The 21,444-nt window shown below is 44.5% G+C and overlaps 1 protein-coding gene across 4 annotated transcripts in view; it reads left to right on the top strand.

Moving 5' to 3' along the window:
- LOC117381215 (NACHT, LRR and PYD domains-containing protein 3-like) overlaps positions 1 to 21,444 on the top strand; it is an 81,297-nt gene that overhangs the window by 47,890 nt on the left and 11,963 nt on the right. The window contains exons 10-11 of one of the 4 annotated variants that reach the window (XM_055226605.1): positions 1,194 to 1,240; positions 2,039 to 2,830. In XM_055226605.1, coding sequence (XP_055082580.1) covers positions 1,194 to 1,240; positions 2,039 to 2,595 — 604 coding nt within the window. In that variant the 3' untranslated portion in view covers positions 2,596 to 2,830. Of the gene's footprint in view, positions 1 to 1,193; positions 1,241 to 1,405; positions 1,632 to 2,038; positions 2,831 to 20,703; positions 20,764 to 21,444 lie in introns of those variants that run through there. The other 3 variants (XM_055226607.1, XM_055226604.1, XM_055226606.1) reach the window with 3 other exon arrangements.

The following is a 21,444-nucleotide window of genomic DNA, read 5'->3' as shown; positions in this document are numbered from 1 at the left end:
GCACAAAGGCAGAGGAACCACCAACCCTCAGGCGACTCCCAGCTCCATCTGCATTGGTCCAGATGTTGGACCTGGTTTATGGATCATATCTGTGTAATTACTGGGCCTCACAAGAATAAAAAACTGAAACAAAGCTCATCATTTTCTCTGTCAGCTCAAATGAACTAAGTTCAACATAACTTATATTGTGCAGTAGTAGTAGTAGCAGTAGTAGTATTTATACCTGTATGTGTCCCCTGTGGTCCCTTATACACAGAGGTGTCAGGACTGTCCCAGAGCTAGATGGGGTTGGGCTGAGGTCTGTCCTGGATCTTGGGTTTAGACCTGGTCCTTCTCCTGGTCTCAGTCTGGATCTGAGGGTCCACTGTGCAGGACTCAGGGTGGGGTTCTGACGGGACTGGGTCTCTAACCTGTGCACGTGGGAGTTGAGGATGAGGAGATATATACAAACATACACCTAAGTCCTGTGCTTGTCCTGTGGAGTCTGCTGCTCCTTTCTGCTCACTATGATCCTGGTGTAGTCCTGGTTTAGTCCTGGTTCAGTTCTGGTAGATCCAGTCCTGGATTATTGTGAAGTAAATATGTGTGTTTTAGTGGTGTTCAAAGTCAACATCACTGACACGTGCTGTAACAGTCAGTATTACCAGTGTATTTCTGTTGTAGTACCTGATAGCACCATATGGTGGCGCCTCTCTTTTGTAATGTACTGTAAGGTCACAGGTCATCACTTGTTGCTGTGTTATGGACACACACCTGTGCGCTCTACAGCTCAAGTAATGTGTGGTACAGGTATAAAACGGACTCTTTCATGTGTGATTGTTGTTGCCGTGGAGACGTGGCATTGTTTGGTTTATAAATGTGAAATAAACCAAGTATCAGTGTAAATCTACAAGTCTTGTTGTTCTTCTATCCCAGAGCACATGTTAATGGCTGTAGCTAGCGCTCTCTGCCTGACCACTACCACACGTTACAGTGCTGAAAACTCCATGGCTAACTCCCCGCGCACATATTCACTTATTTATTTCTCCACTCTGGGTTTGAAGACTTTAGTGTCTGTTTCTCACTGATTCATGAGGGACTATTATGTGTTTGTGACTAGTACCACACACACTGTACAGAATCAGTCCATTTTAACAGGTTAAATGTGAAGCTTTAATGAGCCTCAGTAATGGACCATCTGTGTTCTCCTTCAGACTGGAGCCTGCAGGTCTTCACTGGTTAACCGTTTGCCCGTGGAAGAGTGAGTATAAAATAAATACACTTATACAGTTGTGTTTAATATTACTCAGTGTTTGATGTCTGCTCTTGTTTTATAAGAAACAGTAAAAACTCAGTGTCAGGACAGTTACAAATCTAAACCCAAAATGAATACAATAATTTAATATTAAATGGAGTTAGTCCACAGCTGTGTCCACGACTGACTCCTGAAGCAGATCCTGAAGAGTCCAGTCTGGAGCTGTGTAACTGCACTCATGTTTCAGCTCAAACACAACAGTGATCTTCATTCTTCTTCTGGAGACAGTGGATTTAAACCAATCCCCTGTTCTCCTCTGAGCTGTGCCTCTGCTGCCTCCTCCTCATCACTAGAACAACAACAGACACACAAACACTGGCAAAAGGACAGAAGCTGTGAACAAGCTCCTGAAACACAGAGCCACGTGTCTCAGCCCCTGTGTGCACCAAGCCCCATCAGAACTACTGCTGCGCAGAGGAGTGTAGAATGTGTGGAGTGACGTCAGAGACTGGAGCTGCACTTTGTCACTGCAGCAACAAACTCAAGTTTTACACTGAAAATAATCTGAAATAGATGTGAGGCTCTGAAACTAAAGGAAATATAGAGCTGATGCAAAAGAAACATGAGCCAAATATAAGACTGACATGATTCACAAATAAAATCATCAGAATAAAAATACATTCATCATAAATAATTGACTTTAAATCCATCTTTCATGAATAGATTGACCCATATTAAACTATAATTAAATCTGTGTCTCCACATGGGACTAACTGCTGCTGTGTTGTGTCTTCTCTCCATCAGATTTCTCTGATCTCAGTCTGAATCCAAACACAGCTCACAGAGAACTCAAACTGTCTGACAACAACAAGAAGGTGACACGTGTGAGAGAGGAGCAGCCGTATCCAGATCATCGGGACAGATTTGACTACTGGGAACAGATTCTGTGTTCCACTGGTCTGACTGGTCGCTGTTACTGGGAGGTCCAGTGGAGTGGAGGGGTTGAGATATCAGTGTCTTACAGAGGAATCAGAAGGAAAGGAGGCAGTTGTGACAGTTGGTTTGGACACAATGATCAGTCCTGGAGTCTGTTCTGTTCTGAAGGTGGTTTCTATGTTTGGCATAATAACAAACACACCTCCCTCCCTCGGTCCTGCTCCTCCTCTTCTGGGACAGTCTCAGTGTTTGTGGACTGTCCTGCTGGCTCTCTGTCCTTCTACACAGTCTCCTCTGACCAACTGACCCACCTCCACACCTTCAACACCACATTCACTCACACTCTGCTCCCTGGGTTTAGGCTCTGTTATTCTGACTCCTCAGTGTGTGTGTGTGCTCCGACACACTCACCCTCCTCTGTGTAAAATACAACAGTCATATGTGTAGAAAAATCACTTTGTAAATGTTTTATTTTGATTTGATTTGAGCAGAGATTTCTTATTTCCTCTCAAAGACAAACTGCAAACTTCATAGTAGTATATGAATGAATCATTTTAAATGCTTCAGTTTTAAAGTACCTGTTTAAAAATGTACTTAAAGATTAAACATTTAAAATATTTGTTTCCGTTTTTCAGATCTAATAAAGCTTCAAATGTGGTGATTGTTTGTTCACATTATCAATATGTTAAAAATAAACCCTCAGCCTTTTCAGCAGGTCTCAGATTGTCATAACAAATATTTACGTCATAACTTTTACTTTGTTATGAGCAGTAATAATTGTTGTAGTGGAGTAAAAGTACAGCAGCCTATAGTATTGTCTTTTTGTACAAAATTCTCTGTTTCCATGGAGATGATCAGGCGATGCTCCCAGATCAAGTTACAGGTCAGATCTGTGGAGAGTCAAAAGTATGAGAGATGAGAGAGAAAAGTACTCTTAAAAGTACAATTCACTAGAGATGTCACAGTTCACACGTTTATCCACAAATCTGAGACAGAGAAAGAGAGAGGAGAGAGAGAGATAGAGAGATAGAAAGTGTGTGTGTGGGGGGGGGTAGAGCGTAAGAGAGGAGAGAGAGAGGATAGAGAGAGAGGAGAGAGCAGGAGAGAGAAAGAGAGACTGAGAGAGAGAGACAGAGAGAGAGAAGCATGAGAGAGAGAGAAAGATAGAGAGTCTGACTTTTAACAATACATTTATTTAGTTCCACTTGTCAGTTAAAACAAAATATTAAAATCAAACAACACAACCACACATCCATGTTCCAGCCCCTCCTACAGGTGTAGCAGTAATTGCCCCTCCCTCACTGAACACAGTGCCCTCCTCACTGTCCACACCACCTCAAGTCCTCCTCCAGTCTCTTTAACAGGAGCTACAGGTCTGTGCAACCCGAGGCAGCCATGTGCTTCCTGGCTGGACAGGTGGAGATTGTCCATAGAGCCCCAGTGCCACCTCTCACAACAGCTTCTGTAGCACCGGCTCAGACCTCACTCCAGTCTCCCGGCCCAGCTGGGCTGCACTCTTCCAGCCTCGCTCAGTTCTCAAATCCATCAGCTTTCTGAGCCCTGCTGCCTCAAATGCCTGTCTCATGTGGGTAGAGTCCAGCAGGCTGCTCCTCACCATAGGGTTAAAAAACAGTGGCTCCTGCCCCACGCGTCCATATGGCTCCTCCCTGGAGCACTCCAGCACCGAGCTCCAGGCCTTCAGCACACACTGGTAAAACCTTGAAGTCTCCGACAAGTCCGCTGCCTTCAGATCCAAAAGAAACAGGTGCTTATCGTAAAGCAGCTGGGGCTGGACCCAGGCCCATCAAGACAATTGGTGAAAGCATGATTTTTACTTTACTCTTAAATCTTGAGTTGAATACTTTGTGTCTTAAGCATTGAGGTGAACTTGTTTCTCTTTAAGAATGTGACACAAACTTATTTTAAGATACATGATACTGGTATTCCTCTTCAGGTTGACAAGAGATCTAGTAATCCATCTTTTAGTGACTGCAGGCATCTCTTAGTGACGTATTCTACCTCTGCCCCCTGGGGGGAGGAATGCGACCAGTGGCTTATTATTCTAAAATCTTGCCTCTTATTGTTCAGGGAATGGTGCCTTTTTTAAGTGCTGTGGCGGCTGCTGCTATTATGATGGAGAAATCTCAAACCATTGTGGTAGCTCATCCGCTGGTGTTGCATACTACACACATGATTTCAATCATCTTAAACAATATTAGTAATCAACATATGACAAGTCAAAGAAAGAGAAATTATGAGCATATCCTAACAGGTACTCAAAATCTCACTATTTCCACGACCTCACATACCAATCCAGCTGTACATTTACAGGTTCTATTGCATGGCTCGGGCTATGACCCAGAGGAAGAATCACATGATTGTTTAAAACTAATATCTGGAGCTACAAACATTAGAATGGATTTGCAGCAAACACCATTACTCCATAGTGAGTTGATACTTTTCTGTGATGGATCAGCAATGAGACCTGATGATCGAACTGTATTAGCAGGATATGCAGTTATTGACGACAAAAAAATCTGTATTGAAGCATATGGCTTACCTGTCAAATCTGCCCAGGCTTCAGAATTAGTGGCTTTGACACGAGCTTGCACCATAGCTGAAAACAAACCATAGCTAAAAACAAACCAGCTACACAGATTCTAAATATGCATTTTCTGTGGCGCATGAGTTTGGAAAAATCTGGGAAAACAGGGGTTTCATAACAGAGGCAAGAAAAGAAATACAACATGCACAACTTGTAAAGGATCTCTTAGCTGCTATGATGCTCCCGTCTGAGATTGCAATAGTCAAATGTACAGGTCATGGAAAAAAGGATAATCTTGAAACTGAGTACAACAACTTTGCTGATAATTGTGCCAAAAAGGCTGCTCTTAGTGGCTTGTTTCCGCCATGGTTCCAAGAATCCTATTTACAGTCCCTGACAAAAGTCTTGTTGCTTGTCCATTTTGTAGAAACAAAAGCTTATAACCTGACTTTAAATTAATTGATTGGTCTTAGAAATATCTCATATGAAACTAAAGTTTTGTCGCCTACAGAGAATTGAACAAATAATTTACTTCAAATACAAAAATATGTTGCATAACGTCAGTTAATTAAATAGTGGTGCTGTGAGATCCGTATTTAATATCTTGTGTGACTTCCATGAGCCTGAAGGACTGCATCCATGTGGTTCAACAATGATTCATACAATTTGTTGACGAAGTCATCAGGAATAGCAAAGAAAGCAGTCTGCCTCCCAGAGTTCATCAAGATTCTTTGGATTTGCCTTCCATGCTTCCTCTTTCATTCTACCCCAGACATGCTCAATGCTGTTCATGTCTGGTGACTGGGCCAGTCCTGGAGCACCTTGATCTTCTTCGCCTTGAGGAACTTTGATGTAGAGATAGAAGTAAGCAATGGAGCACCATCCTGCTGCAAAATCTGACCCCTTTTATGGTTGGGAATGTAAGAGGTAGCTTGATATTTTGGGCTATTGATATTGCCTTCCACCCTGCAAATGTCTCGCACACCCCCATACTGGATGTAACTCCAGACCATGATTTTTCCGCCACCAAACTTAACTGTTTTTTGGGTGAATCTTAGATCCATGCGGGCTCCAGTAGGTCTCCTGCAATATTTGCGGTGGCTGTGATGTAATTCAACCGAGGATTCATCTGAGAAATCCACCTTCTGCCACTTTTTCAGTGTCCATCCTTTTAGCAGGCTGTGGGCCTTGGCAAATGCCACACGGTTTTTTAATTGCCTTTTGTTTAGTGCTGGTTTCTGTGCACTGATTCGACCATGGAGGCCATTTCAAGACAGAATTCTACAAACTGTTCTGGTTGACACAGGGACTTGAGGTGACCAGGCCTGGTGGAGCTCTGCTGCAGTGGAAAAGGGGCCGGCCTTGGATTTTCGAATCAACAAACGATCCTCCCGAGCAATTGTTTTGCGGTTTCTGCAGGCCCTGGGCTTGTCAAAAACATCTCCAGTCTTTTCAGATCTTTTTCTTATTCTTTGTACTTGACGTTAAGACACATTGAAGGTGTCAGCCACCTCAGCAGTGGATCTGGTCTTGAGCCTCTTGATAATTAACGCTTTGGTCTCAGGGTGGATCTTAGGCTGTTGTCAGAGGTCAAGTTGCAGTTGATGTGAAGGTCTGGTGTGCTGGGGTTCTTTTTATACACACCCACTAATTGACTGATCAGTAACTGATCACAGGTGAGGCTGTAATCTAGGATTGGGTGCATCATATGACAAGGCAACAAGACTTTTGTCTTGCCAAAATCTGACCTGTCTGTGTTCATTAAATGATCAATCTTTCTTCAGTGAAGCAAATTTATTTTAGTATATTGACCATAATTTGGGAGGGTTTTAGCTTTCATATGAGACATTTCTAAGACCAGTCGATTCATTTAAAGTCAGGTTATAAGCTTTTGTTTCTACAAAATGGATAAGCGACAAGACTTTTGTTAGGGACTGTACAAACTTCAGCATCTGATACAATTTCATTCAATCCCCTTTTTCAACTGCAGAATTACTGGAAATTCAGGGTAAGACTACAGAAGCAGAAAGAAACATTTGGGAAAAGAAAGGGTGTTATAAGGACGCAGATGGCATGTGAAAAAGCCCCAATTACCGAGTAGCATTTCCTACAATTGCCTTTTATAGATAAATTGCATTTGTACATGGTATAACATGCAAATAATCAAGCAATCACAGTCTATATCGACAAATTATTGTTTACGGTGGGGTTAGAAAAACACGTAAGGCTCTATATTCAACAATGTATGGTATGCGCCCGTTGCAACCCAGCAGTAAATCCAGCTAGACATGAGCACCTTCCAATGCCAGAAGGACCTTTTCAACAATTACAAGTGCACTTCACACATATGCCAAGGTGTAGAGGCTATTCCTATTTATTAGTCATAGTAGATAGATTCTCTAGATGGCCTGAAGCATTTCCTACTAGAAAAGAAAATGCACAAACTGTTGTTAAATGTCTAATGGAGCATATTATACCTCGGTTTGGTATACCTATGTTCACTGATTCTGACAATGGGACTCCTATCACGTCGAGAGTAACAAAATTATTAGCTACAGCATTGGGCATCAAGTGGAAATTTAATGTGCCACGGCATCCACCTTCAAGTGGAATGGTAGAAAGACTTAACAGAACAATAAAAAACAAAATAATGAAAATTCACATGTCTCGACAAATGACATGGTTAGACGCATTACCTCTGACACTATTGTCTATCAGAGCAATGCCCTGAAAAACAACTGGCTTATCTCCTCATGAAATTCTAATGGGTCGTCCATTTCCTTTGGCAGCAAAGGAGACCAACCCAGCACTGGACCTCACAAATTTGCAAGAATTGCAACAACAGTATGTTCACAATTTATTCACATTTATTCCTCAGTATCTCCAACAGGTCTCTGATGCTGGTCCAGTGCTGTCTGAAAAGCCTACTCATCCTTTTTAACCCGGTGACCTGGTGTTAATCCGGAGTTTGAAGCCAACTGCAACTGAACCACGATACGGGGAACCCGTAGAGGTGTTGCTGGTTACAAGGACCGCCGTAAAGGTTAAGGGGACGCCCTCATGGGTCCACGCCAGTCGAGTCAAAGTGGCACCGATAACAGTGACATCCACTTTACTCCCATAAATTCTACCTTTCGAATGCCTATTTTATAGGAGGGGTTTTAGGTCTGTTTATATACAACACTGACCCTTATTTTATAAGTACTCTATGCTTGGAAAAAAGAGAGACAAGACAAGACTTGACTACTATACTTAGAGACTTCCCTGGAGCTGTTAGGGAAGGGAATGAGTTCAAAGAGAAAGAAATAGGAAATATAACAGGATAAGCTTGGAGGATTTAACTGAACAGATGACTGAAAGGTTTTTCTTTTTGTTACAGGCCACCACAAGTGCACAGCCCAAACCTAGCATGGTTGGTCGAAGAGACCTATCTCACATCCTGGTGAACCATCTTGATTTTCAGTGCTTATATTACCCCCTTTTTGTTAATGCTACTCAGCCTTTCTACGTAAACAATGTTACTTTCTTAGAAATTAAACTAAACAAGGTTTCTGTTAGAGTCCAATACCAATCATCTGTAGGAGAGGAAATAATGTCATTGGCAACGTTTTAAATCACTTCAAAGAGCTAGCCTCTGTAGACCATTGTAATAATTTATGAAAAGCATTTACACCTGGATTATATGCACAGCTAGATCTAGAGAGTTATGATAATTTTCAGCCCAAACTTATGCAATCCAAATAAGCCCAATCTCCAGTAGTTTGCTTAAGGTTCATACCATGGACTCCTGTACGTTTTGACTTGGAAGCTAATAAACAAGCAGTTGAAGTTCCTTTTATCGATTTTATAAATAACAATCTCCCATTTCCTTCAATAGATCATATTATATGGAATTGTGACTCCTACATGTACAGTTTTCTACCCGTGGGTTGGCAGGGAACTTGTGCACCATACTGGGTCTCAAAACTCAGTATTCATTCAGGTAACCCTACTAGAGCCACGGTATCACCTACTAAAGCTGCATGGCCTAAATTTAACAATGAAAAAATATTTGGGTTAAGGGGAAGAGAACCCTCAACTGGACTGGTCTTTGTGGTATTTGTACTATGAATGATCTTACTTACATTGTTCAACCATCTAACTTTATATCTGCTTCCAAGTCACACATCCAAAAACGTAGTATATTGGGTGGATTTATCCACTTATTCAACTCAAACCCTCAATCTCTTGCTTCTAGATTTCATGCTTTGCCTGATGAATTTAAACCTTTTACTAGTACAAATGTTTTTTTAAATCTTGGTTTGCTAGTACTAGTCTTCAATATGACAATAATTATCTCATAGCTCTTACTAGACATGATTTAGTTAAATTATCTAATGAGACAATCCGCGGTTTCCAAAGCGTGAATGCTGACTTGATAACCCTGAAACAATTTATACAACACAATCGAGTAGCTTTAGATTATCTTACTACTGAATTGGGGGGAGTTTGTTCAATTGTGGGAGGAGATAGCTGTTGTACTTATTTACCATCAGTAGAGGAAGATAATGCAAATTTGACAATTCAATTCAATTTATTTGTAGTCATTGTCACAGAAGAACAACAAAATTGCGTTTGGAGCAAACTCATAAATAATAAATACCCTTAAACCCAAGTGTAAACATTGACCCAGTGTGGCTTCAGTACAACATGAGACAGTTCTTGTAGCAGCATGATGGTGTCAAGTAAGGTGCACAAAACAGGGACATACAGACAGGGACCTGAGAATGATGACAAAATGCAACAATGCAACCAGTTCAGTGTTATTAAGAGTTGGATGTGGTTTTTGTCCGTGAGAGGGGGGCAGAGAGGGGCCGAGAGGGGAGAGGGGCAGAGTTCAGGAGCCTCACAGCCTGTGGATACAGACTGTTGGCCAGTCTGGATGTTCTGGCCCGTATGGACCTGTACCTTCTCCCTGAGGGCAGCAGGTGAAAAAGTTGGCGCGCAGGGTGGTGTTGATCCCGCAGGATGTTGTGCACTCTTCTCAGACAGCGAGTGGAGTAGATAGTGCTGATTTCTGGCAGAGTGGTTCCGATGATTCTACCGGCTGCTTTCACCACCTGCTGGAGTGCCTGTTGGTCAGCCTTAGTGCAGCTGGAGAACCACACTAAAAGTCCATACGTCAGAACGCTACTGATGGCACAGTTATAAAAGTTCAACATCAGAGGTCTGGGAATGTGGGCACTCCTCAATTTCCTCAGGTAGTAAAGGCGCTGTTGGGCCTTCCGCTGAGGTGATGTGATCGCCCCAGGACAGGTCCTCAGTCACGGTTACCCCCAGGAATTTAACTGCTCACCCTCTCCACCACCTCGGTGCCATTGAGGAGAGGTAGGTGGTTGTTGTGACTTTTCCTGCGGAAATCTACAACAATCTCCTTGGTCTTTTTAGTGTTTAAAAGCAAGTTATTATGGTGGCACCATGACTCTAGATGTTGCACTTCCCTCCTGTTGTTAACCTCATCATTGTTGGGTATAAGGCCGAGCACTGTAGTGTTATCAGCAAACTTAACGATGAGGTTGGACGCAGAGGAGGAAAGACAGTCCTGGGTGAAGAGAGTGTAGAGGGCTCATAACACACCCTTGAGGGGCCCCGGTGTTGACAACAAGGGTGGGGGAGGTGTTCTTGCCCACTCTGACACTCTGTGTATGATTAGTGAGAAAATCCACAGTCCAGTTGCATAGAGAGGAGTCGAGTCCCAGTTGGTGGAGTTTGGACCGAAGTTTGTTTGGCCGGATGATGTTAAAAGCCAAATTGTAGTCTACAAAGAGGAGCCGAGCGTAGGTGTTCTTGTGCTCCAGGTGCTCCAGTAGTGTGTGCAGCAGCATGGTTATGGCGTCCTCAGTTGACCGGTTCTCTGTATGCAAACTGGTATGGATCCAGAAATGGTGGCAAAGCGGCTTTGATGTGTTTTATGACCATTCTCTCCAGGCACTTGGCAGGGATGGAAGTGAGTGCCACAGGTCTGTAATCGTTCATACATGTGACATTTGACTGTTTTGGGATGGGGACAATGGTTGCTGCTTTGAAACAAGCTGGAACCAGTGAACAGGACAGTGAGGTGTTGTATATAGAGGTGAAGACGTCCGCCAGCTCTGCAGCACAGTCTTTTAGTACCTGGCCCAGTACTCCATCTGGCCCGGTCGCCTTCCTGGTGTTGATGCTGCGAAACACATGTCTCACCTCATGAGTGCTCAGGACTGGAGCAGGGTCAGTCGAGGGGAGAGGGGACAGGACAGGGTCGGTGTTATTCCTGTCAAACCGGGCATAAAAGAGCTTTAAGTCCTCAGCCAGAGTAGGACTGTCAGCTGAGGGTGGTGGTGGTTTCCTCTTGTAGTCTGTAATAGCCCTGATGCCCTCCCAAACCTGCCTTGGGTTTGTGGTGTTCTCAAACCTGGCCTCAATGCGCCTCCTTTAATAACAACAATGGCTATAATGAACTTGCAATCCCTAAATCAGGAAATTGTCCAAACTCATTTGGATGCAAGAGCAACTAAGCAAGGCAAGGCAAGGCAAGTTTATTTGTATAGTACAATCCGTACACAAGGTAATTCAAAGTGCTTTACAGAATAAGAAAGACATTAAAATCACACAAATCAAAACATAAATAATCACCCAATCTGCAACTTTCTCACCCACTCGTTTGCACCCTTTAAAAACTCTCTCTCACTCTTTAAACACTGTCTTGCTCAGTTTAAGAACTTTCCCATTACTTTACAAAAAACTTTCCTGTCACTTCTCAAATACTTTCCTGTCACTTTACTATGTCTAATAGAAGTCCATCAGTCCATGTTTCTTTTGTCATCATAAAATTACCATTAAAGGAGAAGAGTGCAGAATAAAAACCTTTCAGTCGTCTGCACAGCTAAACAGAACCGTTTTGAGCCTGGATTTAAATATTGTCAAAGTAGAGGCCTGTCTCACATCTTCAGAAAGACTGTTCCAAGTTTTAGCTGCATAAACTTAAAAGCTGATTCCCCATGTTTAGTCCTGACTCTGGGCACCAGCAGGAGGCCGGTCCCTGAAGTCCTCAAATTGTGAGATTGTTCATATGGCACTAACATGTCGGAGATATACTTTGGACCAAGGCCATGGAGAGACTTGTACACAAGCAGCGCTGCTTTAAAGTCTATTCTTTGAGCTACAGGGACCAGGGCCAATGCAGAGACCTGAGCACAGGACTTATGTGCTCGTACTTCCTGGTTCTAGTCAGGACCCAAGCAGCAGCGTTCTGGATGTACTGCAGCTGTGTTAAGGCTCATTTGGAGAGGCCAGTGAGCAGGCCGTTACAGTACTGCAGAGTTGTGGTAAGACACATTATTGCTGCGTATTAACTGGCCTAACGGCAGCATGTAGAGATTGAACAGCAGGGGTCCCAGGATTGAACCCTGGGGCACCCAACAGGTCAGGGACATTTTATCTGATATACATCTTCCAACTTCAACAAAGTACTCCCTGTTTTCTAAATAGGACTTGAACCAGTTTAGTGTCGTACCAGAGATGCCCACCCAGTCCTCCAGTCTCTGTAAGAGGATCCCATGATCCACAGTGTCAAAGGCAGCACTCAGATCTAACAGGATCAAGACTGAGACTTTGCCTGCATCAGTGTTCAGGCGGATGTCATTTGTCACTTTGATAAGAGCAGTCTCAGTGCTGTGGTGGGGTCTAAAACCTGATTGGAAGACATCAAAGGAGTTGTTAATTTCAAGGAAGTTAATAAGCTGTTGGTAAACAACTTTTTTGAGGACTTTGCCTAAAAACAGCAGATTTGAGACTGGTCGGTAATTGTTCAATATTGTGGCATCAAGACTGCTCTTCTTTAGGAGAGGCTTGATAACCACAGTTTTCAAAGCTCTTGGGAATGTTCCAGATTAAAGTGACGTATTAACTATGAGAGTGAGTGGTGATAGCAAACTGTTGAGCACAGACTTTAGAAATCTAGTGGATAACACATCGAGGCAGCATGTGGATGAACTCAGACTGGTGACAATCTCTTGGAGAGTTTTGTCAGTTACAGGTGCAAAGTGAGTCAGCTCTGTGTGTAGGTGCTGCTGAGGTGTTATTTGGAATTGATGGCATTTTTAATGCCCTGAACCTTGTCATTAAAGAATACTGCAAACTCATTGCACTTAGATGTGGAAATTAGTTCTATTGGCAGTGGAGCTGGGGGGGTTTGTTAATCTGTTTACTGTTGCAAACAGGACATGAGAGTTGTTACTACAACTTCCAATAATGTCAGAAAAATACCTTTGTCTTGTTCTACATAAACTGTAGTTGTACATGTGCATCTTTTCTCTGTAAATCTCATAATGAGCCTGGAGCTTTGACTTGCGCCATTCCCGCTCGGCCCTCCGGCACTCCCTATTCTGTGCCCTGACCGAGTCATCATTCCTCCATGGCGCTTTCTGCTTATCTTTAACCATTTTAACCTTCATCGGGGCAATGGTGTCCAGAACATTCAAAACACTCGAAGTCACAGAGTTCAACAAATCATCAACATTCGAACATGAGGCATTTTCAAAGTGTATCATTTCCATGAACAGTTCACCTGTTTTATCATTTATGTGTCTCCTTCGAACAACTGCAGGACCAGCCACTGGTTTGGGAATAACAGACAGGTCAAAGAAGACACAGAAATGATCAGACAGAGCAACATCCACCATATTGACATTTGAAATATTTACTCCTTTTTTAATGAGCAGGTCCAGAGCGTGTCCTCTGTTGTGGGTGGGCTCGCTGACATACTGAGTCAGACCAAAGGTTTCAAGGACAGAACTGAGCTCTTTAGCGTTTCTGTCAAACACATTATCCACATGTACATTAAAATCACCTGTAATGACTAAACCATCAAAGTCTGTGCATACGACTGAAAGCATCTCAGTAAAATCATCAATAAAACTCAGACAGTGCTGGGGAGGTTTGTATATGACTAAGTAGAGTATGGAGGGGGATTTTAGCTCCATTTTGAATGAAACATACTCAAAAGATGAAAACATCCCAAATGACAATCTGTGAGTAATTAAATTATCTCTAAAGAATGCACACACACCTCCACCCTTTTTGTTTACTCGTGTTTCAGATTCAAATTTGAAGTTGGGTGGAGTTGATTAGACTAGAACTGCATTACCTGTGTTTTTGTCAAGCCATGTTTCGGTTAAAAATATAAAGTCAAGACTAAAAGAAGAAATAAAATCATTAATTAAAAAGGACTTGTTACATAAAGATCTTACATTGAGCACAGCAAATTTCAGATTAGTTTCAGTAGGACTGGATGTTATCTTCTTACAGAGAATGTGAACTAAATGTCTCTGATTGGACAGTCTAACTGTCCTTCTGTTAATCAGTCTATGTGGTGTAACTGTAGATATAGCTCCATCACAGGGTCTCAGCATGATATTATTTTTATCATGACTGTATGTCCTGAGACAGCAGAGGCCCTGTGTGTCCTAGCTCTTGTTGATAACAGCTCTGGGGGAAGGCAGGGAAGGGCGAGGAGGGGGGAGTTTGGGTGAGGGACCAGGTGAGAGAGCAGGGGGGAGTTTGGGTGAAAGACAAGGGGGGATAGGTGGGTACAGGGAAGAGTTCAGCATAGTTGATGCTAGAACTCTCAATCGCTCTATATTAGGTGTGAGGGGAGCCATCTTAATTCCTGATCTGATAAGACTTTCTAGATGGTCGGGAAGGGCCATAGGTGAAGGTGGGGAGGAAAAGGAGAGTGAGGAGTCCCTAGAGGGAGTAGATGTAGAGGGACCCAGGGCTGGTCTGTGGGCAGGGGGGGGTGATGGAGGTGCTGCTGCGACTGAAACTTCTGCTGGGGCTGTCACAGACAGGTTCAAGGCCTGTGATGTGGGCCCTGAGGGAAGTGAGGCTGAAGATGCATCCTTCACTTGAACTTGAATCCTTCGCTGGGGGAGATGGTTGTGCTGCTGGAGGTGACTCCTTCGCTGGGGGAGGTGGTGGTTGTAGTTGTGGTGCTGCTGGTGGTGCTGACACATTGGCTCGGTCTGTGGTCGGTGCAGCAGGAATGCTTCTCTCATTCCTCTTTTCTCTCACTGGCCCAGGACCCTGTCCAGGCCAGTTTCTCAGAGCGTGGAGGAGGTTATCTGCCAACACTCTCACTCCACCTCTGGTCAGGTGCAGGCCATTTCCCTTGAACAGGTCCTCTCATTTCCAGAATAGATCAAAGTTCTCAATGTAGTGCAGTCCTCTGGCTGCACATTCGTTGTACAGCCATGTGTTCAGCTGAAGCAGCTGAGTAAATTTGTTCATCTTCCTTCTGTCTATGGTAGGACGAGGTCCACTGATGAAAGTCTTAACCTCCACTTTATCAAGCTCCTCAAATAATTCAATGAAATGCTTTTTCAAGATTTCAGTCTGATTCATTCTCGTGTCAACTGCACCCACGTGCACAATCAGCTGTTTAGCTCCTTGGTCTGTTGACAAAACATTTGGGAGGAGTTTTGTAATCTCAGAGACAGTGTGACTGTGAGTCACATCTCTGATAGCACCGTCTCCTAGCAGCAGCGTATCTCTGACCTTGACGTTTGGCACAGACCACCTGTCTGCCGCCGTTCTTTTGCCAACTTCATTGCTCCTTTTTTGCGACAAAAATCCATTTCCCGTTTGTATATTAACATCAACATCAGTCTGTGACAGTGGTAAAAATCAGTTTGTAAGCTGTATTTAGGGTGATGTAACTATATTTGCTTTGCCTCTTATCAGTTGTCGCGTTGGCTTGAAATTCTTATCTTTACAAAGTTTTGGAAAAGACACCGTATCACTCTGGTTTAAGTTGAAAGTAGCAGTTTTTTCACTCTCTTCTCTGAAAGTAACTGTAGGCTGCTTACCGCTGGAAGTCACAGGGAGGGTTCGGTGAAGTCCTTTTTCAGATTCTAAAACAAATATCCGTGCTTGTAACTCAATAATTTGTTGTTGATAGTTCCGACAGCGTTCGCAGAAAGAATTTATTTTGTTTCTTCCTCCGGAGATGTTGGTGGCTCGTCAAAAATTTTGTTAAAAATGTAAAAATGGTTTTAAAATCTTGGTTTACTTAAGAGAAAATCATAACTAAACAAATCTCCCAGCAATGGAAGAGGTAAAATGATTAAAAAACCAAAGTAAGGAGGAAGCAGCAGGAGCAAGCAAGGTTTGCATCTGCTCTCTTCAGAAGCAGGAAGCAGTAGTCCTCTTCCGCCCCAGAGTAGATGAGGGCAGCAATGGGTAAGGTCTCTGAACAACAGCACAGTGTGACCTGGAGAAGCAGTTTATTCTCTTTCTCTGGGATCGCCTGCTGACCCACCAGTACTCCAAGGGCTACTGGTGGGCCCGGTCTCTTGGCCGAACCAGACAGGAGGTGATGAAGTGTCCGTTCTCGCTGCAGTAAAGGCACAGCCCCGCCAGGCGCCGATGCAGACGCTCCTCCGCTGACAGACGGGCACGCCCCAGCTGCATGGGTTCCCCAACGATGGGTGGTGAGGGGGCCCCCTCGACCCGGACTGGTGAGTGGCGTCTTATGGACCGGGCTGGAGAGTTGTGTCTCTCTTGCCGGCGGGTCTGCAAGGCGATTATCTATCCGGTTGGTCAGTGCAATGAGGGACTTGAAATCCGAGGCGGGGGAAACCAGTTAATCTTTCAGACGGTCGTTTAGTCCCTTTAAATACATGCCCTTAAAGCGCTGTTGGTCCAGTCTACCTCCGCGGCAAAGGTCCAAAATTCAATCGTATACTCCGCTGCAGTCCTGGACCCCTGGGACAGGCTTAGTAGACAGGACGCAGCGCCCGCCTGGTAATGCAGGTGATCAAATACAAGTTTAAAGTCTCTATGGAAATCCACAAAAGTCATCTGATTAAGCTCAGTTCTAGCAAACTTGGCCTCCACCCACTGAAGTGCTCTTCCTCTTATGAGTCCACAAATATAACGGATCTTGGCGCCGTCTGATAAAAAACGTCCTGGGCATTGCTGAAAAATAGACATGCATTGAAACAAAAATCTCCGACAGAGGCTGGGCTGACCTGAGTAGGGGTCCGGGTCTGTGCCCCTTGACTCCCGGGGGTCCGGTGACGCCGTGGCTCCGGTGGAGGCAGCGGCTGGCGTCATGGACGCGGGAGCGAGCAGCGTGCCCACCTAGGTGTTGAGCTGGGCCAGCTGCTGGGATAGGGACTGATTACACTCCATGAGGGTCTGTATGGTTTGGTTGTTGGTGTTTGGTGTTGACCTATGATGACTCCATGGTGAGAGTACACCTGAAGGAGTGAGGAATCCGGTCCTGAGTCCACTTGGTCCATGCTGGCCAGATCGTTCTGTCGTAATGACTGGGAAAGCGGACCAAACAATGCGGTACTCGGGAAAGAGTTACAGTGTTTATTTACAGTTTGTGAAAAGCAGTTCAACAAAGTTAATAGACTTGTAGGGGAGCAGGAGACGGGATGCGGGTCAGGATCCAGGGATGGAGCGAGCAGCGCAGCGGGACTGGCAGAGCGGACAGCACCGGGGTAGGAAACCGAGAGCGGACCTGGGACCGGGAACGTGGAGTGCAGGAACGGAGAAAGGGCAATCAGAGACAGAACCAAGAGCAGGGAGTGGAGTGGGGTCCAGAGACATAGAGTGCGGTGAACAAGACTAGGCAAGACTGTACCGGGGTGGAGAAACGAGGCAGGAGCAGAGCCGGGTGCACAGGAGCTGGGAAGGTCCAGAGAACCAGATCTGGAGGGCAGCATACAGGAGACCAATGAGCAGGGTAAAAAGACAAAAATGCAAAATCAAGACAAGCTAGAGTATTCACGTGAGACACGTGGACGATCTGGCACCGAGTATCTGGTCGAGGCTCCTCTTATTCCCAGCAGGTGGTGGTGATTGCGCTGATTAGCTGCAGGTGCGCGCGGGAGGAGCCAGAAGCTCTCCAGATCATCCATGTATCCCCCATGGTACAGTTCTGCTTGGCTCAGTCTAGTTTTTTTTGCATATGATCTGTACTCGGCTGATTATGCTCTTTTTTCCCCAGATCCCGCACCTTGGAACTACCTTGCACCTCAGCCTCCAACCCAGCTCTCCACGAACGGTACGAACACCTCAGCCTCTGACTCCACTACCTACAACCGCCTCAAAGACGTCAGCCTACGACCCTTCTTTCTTCTAACTGCTCTATCAATCTACATTTACATTTTCGTTTTTGTAAATAAACTCTGTTCAACCTCGAGTCTGAATCTTTGATCCTGCAGACATTACGACAGAACGATCTGGCCAACATGGACTCTGGACCGGACCAAATGGTACACTGGGCATTTTCACAACACGGAATTATTAATGGACAACATGAACAGAGTATCCAGGCCCTGTTTGAAAGTAACCAAGTCCTGACCCACCAAGTCACTCAGCTCACCAACCAGGTTTCTGCTTGGCGCGTTCTCCAGGCTCCTGCTGCTTCTGCTTCCGGAGTTCCCTCCCAGGCACGCTCCCTGGAGTCAAGATACACAGATCCAGACCCACACTCAGGTCAGCCCAGCCACTGCCGTGGTTTTCTTTTTCAGTGCTCCTCTGTGTTTCAACATTGTCCAGCTTGTTTTACATCAGACGTTGCAAAGATATGTTACATGTGTGGATTATTGAGAGGGAGAGCACTTCAGTGAGCTAAGGCAAAGTTCTCTAAAGCGGTGGCTTTAGACCAAGTCACTTATGATGGGTATGTGGGAGAATTTAAACTTGTCTTTGATCACCCGCATTATCAAGCTGACACCTCTCTCCGCCTGTTAAGTCTGTTCAGGGCACCAGATCAGAGGCAGACTACACCATCGAATTCTGGACACTAGCTGCGGATGTGGACTGTACTGACAGTGCATTAAAGGCTGTCTTTGTCAAGGGGCTAAGCGACAAATTAAAAGATAAACTAATTTCCCGTGATGATCCACCTGACCTTAAATCTCTGATTTCTCCAGCAAACCGCACTGATCACTGTCTGCAAAATCATCAAAGAGAGAGAAGCCGTTCGCCTCCCCACACTCTGAGTCGCCCTGTCTTCACACAACAATCCAACCTGTCTCCTACATCACCTACACTAGAGGAGCCTATGCAGTTGGGTCGAGCACACCTTACTGCAAAGGAGCACCAGCGATGCCGCCAGGAAGGTGAGAGCCTGTATTGTGAGCAAGGACCTGCAGCACTGGGGCAGTTTACAGCCGAGTGTGAAGCACCATGGTGCTCAACCGGAAAAAGGTGGCTTGCCCTCTCCAGGTGGGTGAAGATTCTCTGCCTCAAGTGGAGTTCAAGTATCTCAGGGTCTTGTTCACGAGTGAGGGAAGAATGGAGCGTGAGATTGACAGGCGGATTGGTGCAGCATCTGCAGTGATGCGGTCGCTGTATCGGTCCGTTGTGGTAAAGAAGGAGCTGAGTCAAAAGGCAAAGCTCTCGATTTACGTTCAATCCACGTTCCTGTCCTCACCTGTGGTCATGAGCTCTGGGTAATAACCGAAAAGGACAAAATTGTGGATAAGGCCAAGCTGCCGAAATGAGTTTCCTCCACAGGGTGGCTGGGTGCTCCCTTAGGGACAGGGTGAGGAGCTCAGTCACATGTGAGGAGCTCTGAGTAGAGCCTCTGCTCCTACATGCTGAGGTGGTTTGGGCATCTGTTCCTGGACGCCTCCCAAGGGAAGTGTTTGGGGAAGGCCCCGAGGAAGACCCAGGACACGCTGGAGGGACTGTGTCTCTCAGCTGGCCTGGGAACACCTTGAGGTCTTCCTTGAGGAGCCTTTAGTCCTTATCAGAACTGGAGCATTCCTCTCCTCTATATTTGTGTCCCACTGGTTCATTTCAGCTGTTGCTGTGTCTCAGTTTGATGGTTGCAAACTTCTGCAGGTGCATTTGAAGGACACTTATGTCACTTCCGGCGCGACAAGGACTGTCCCATTTCATGAATCCCACGAATGCGGCCGAATAATGTGTCCTGCATTTCCAGCGTTTCCATGGAAACATGTAAACAAAGCGTGCATCCGAGCACACGTGCACTTTTATGTATCCCACCATGCACTGCATGTGACTTCTACAGGAGAAATAATGAATATTTTCTTAAAGTTATTTAATAATAGCTACAGTTGAGAAGAAATCACATATAACGTTAGCATCAATGACACCTTGACTCTTCTATTAAATAATAAAAGGTAAAACTATAATTACTTCAAAGTCCATTTAAAACATTTAGCTCATTAGTCAGCAGCCGTCACAGTTGCCAGGCGACGTAACTTAAGCGCACAGACAGCGGTTTGACATTAGCTCCATGTCATGAGCCTGTCCCATTTCAGCACAGCCTTTGTTGTCGACGGAGGCGACACAGAGGAGCGCCCTCCACGGACCGGGTCCTTCAAAGGGCCAAGTGCAACCGTTGAATTGAGACACGGCATGTCCAATCCACTTTAGTTATATAACACATTTCACAAACAAATGCAGTTTCCAAAGTGCTGCACAAATACATTATAAATAAAAACAACTGGTCAAGTAAGCTAAAATAAAATAATAAATATATATATATATATATAAAAGCAATAAAACAATTACCAATAAAACAATAAAATCAAATAAAAAGAAGCAAATAAAATCTATCGGAACAAATCAATAAAATACAACACATGCAGAGTTAAAAGCCAGAGAGTAAAAGTGGGTCTTAAGACGAGACTTAAACTCTCCACAGTGGAGCTGTTTTGACGTGAGGACGCAGAACATTCCAGAGCTTTGGACCAGCCACAGAAAAGGCTCTGTCTCCTCTGGTTTTAAGTCTCGTCTTAGTCACCACGAGCTGGAGCTGGCCCTCGGACCTCAGTGCACGCGCCAGAGTATAGTCTGTGTCAGACTAAATGAGGCCGACACAGACACAGAGCTCAGCCTCCTGCTACTCATCTGAGTGAAGCCCCGCCCACCTGGACTACAGCCAATAGAGGAGCGGCTCTGACTCACTCCAGGAAAACTTCCTCTTCTTTCAACTACGCACTTTTCTCTGAGACACTTTGGACTCTTTGGATCCGCTCAGGTTTCCCTAGTTTAATTCTATTTAACACTGGGTTTAGTCCTGGTTTAGACCTGGTTTAGTCCTGGTTTAGACCTGGTTTAGTCCTGGTTTAGTCCTGGTTTAGTCCTGGTTTAGACCTGGTTTAGTCTAGATTATTTTAAACCCGAGTTGGTCGTGGTTTATTTCCTGGTTTATTTCCTGGTTTATTTCCTGGTTTATTCTCTGGTTTATTTCCTGGTTTATTTCCTGGTTTATTCCCTGGTTTATTTCCTGGTTTATTTCCTGGTTTATTTCCTGGTTTATTTCCTGGTTTATTTCCTGGTTACAGTCTTGTTGTGTCGTTATGTCTCACAGTTTGAGAGGGCCAGTTTCAGCTTTATCTAAACTTACTGTATGTTTCCCATTAACTGGACTCTCAGAATCATGAGTCTTTATGTTCTTAGTTTTGTTTCTTCTGTGGATCAGATGAAACAGGTGAAACTCCTTCTACAGAAAACAAACAAATTGGAAATTACACAGTTTTTAACTGGACATTTAACTAAATGTCGTTATAAAAATACAGAACAAAAGCAGCAGAGCCACAGTATTTTAGGTGTAAACATAGAATGAATAAAGTGGCATTAATATGTGACTGATCTAAACCTTGTGAGTTCACAGCACAGAGCTCAGAGCCACAGTTACCCACAAGGCTTTGACCTTTGA

The sequence above is a fragment of the Periophthalmus magnuspinnatus genome, chromosome 14 (genome assembly GCF_009829125.3).
Source record: "Periophthalmus magnuspinnatus isolate fPerMag1 chromosome 14, fPerMag1.2.pri, whole genome shotgun sequence".
Lineage (NCBI taxonomy): Eukaryota > Metazoa > Chordata > Actinopteri > Gobiiformes > Gobiidae > Periophthalmus > Periophthalmus magnuspinnatus.
Note: the sequence above shows the minus strand (reverse complement) of the source record. Positions and strands in the feature narration are given on the sequence as shown.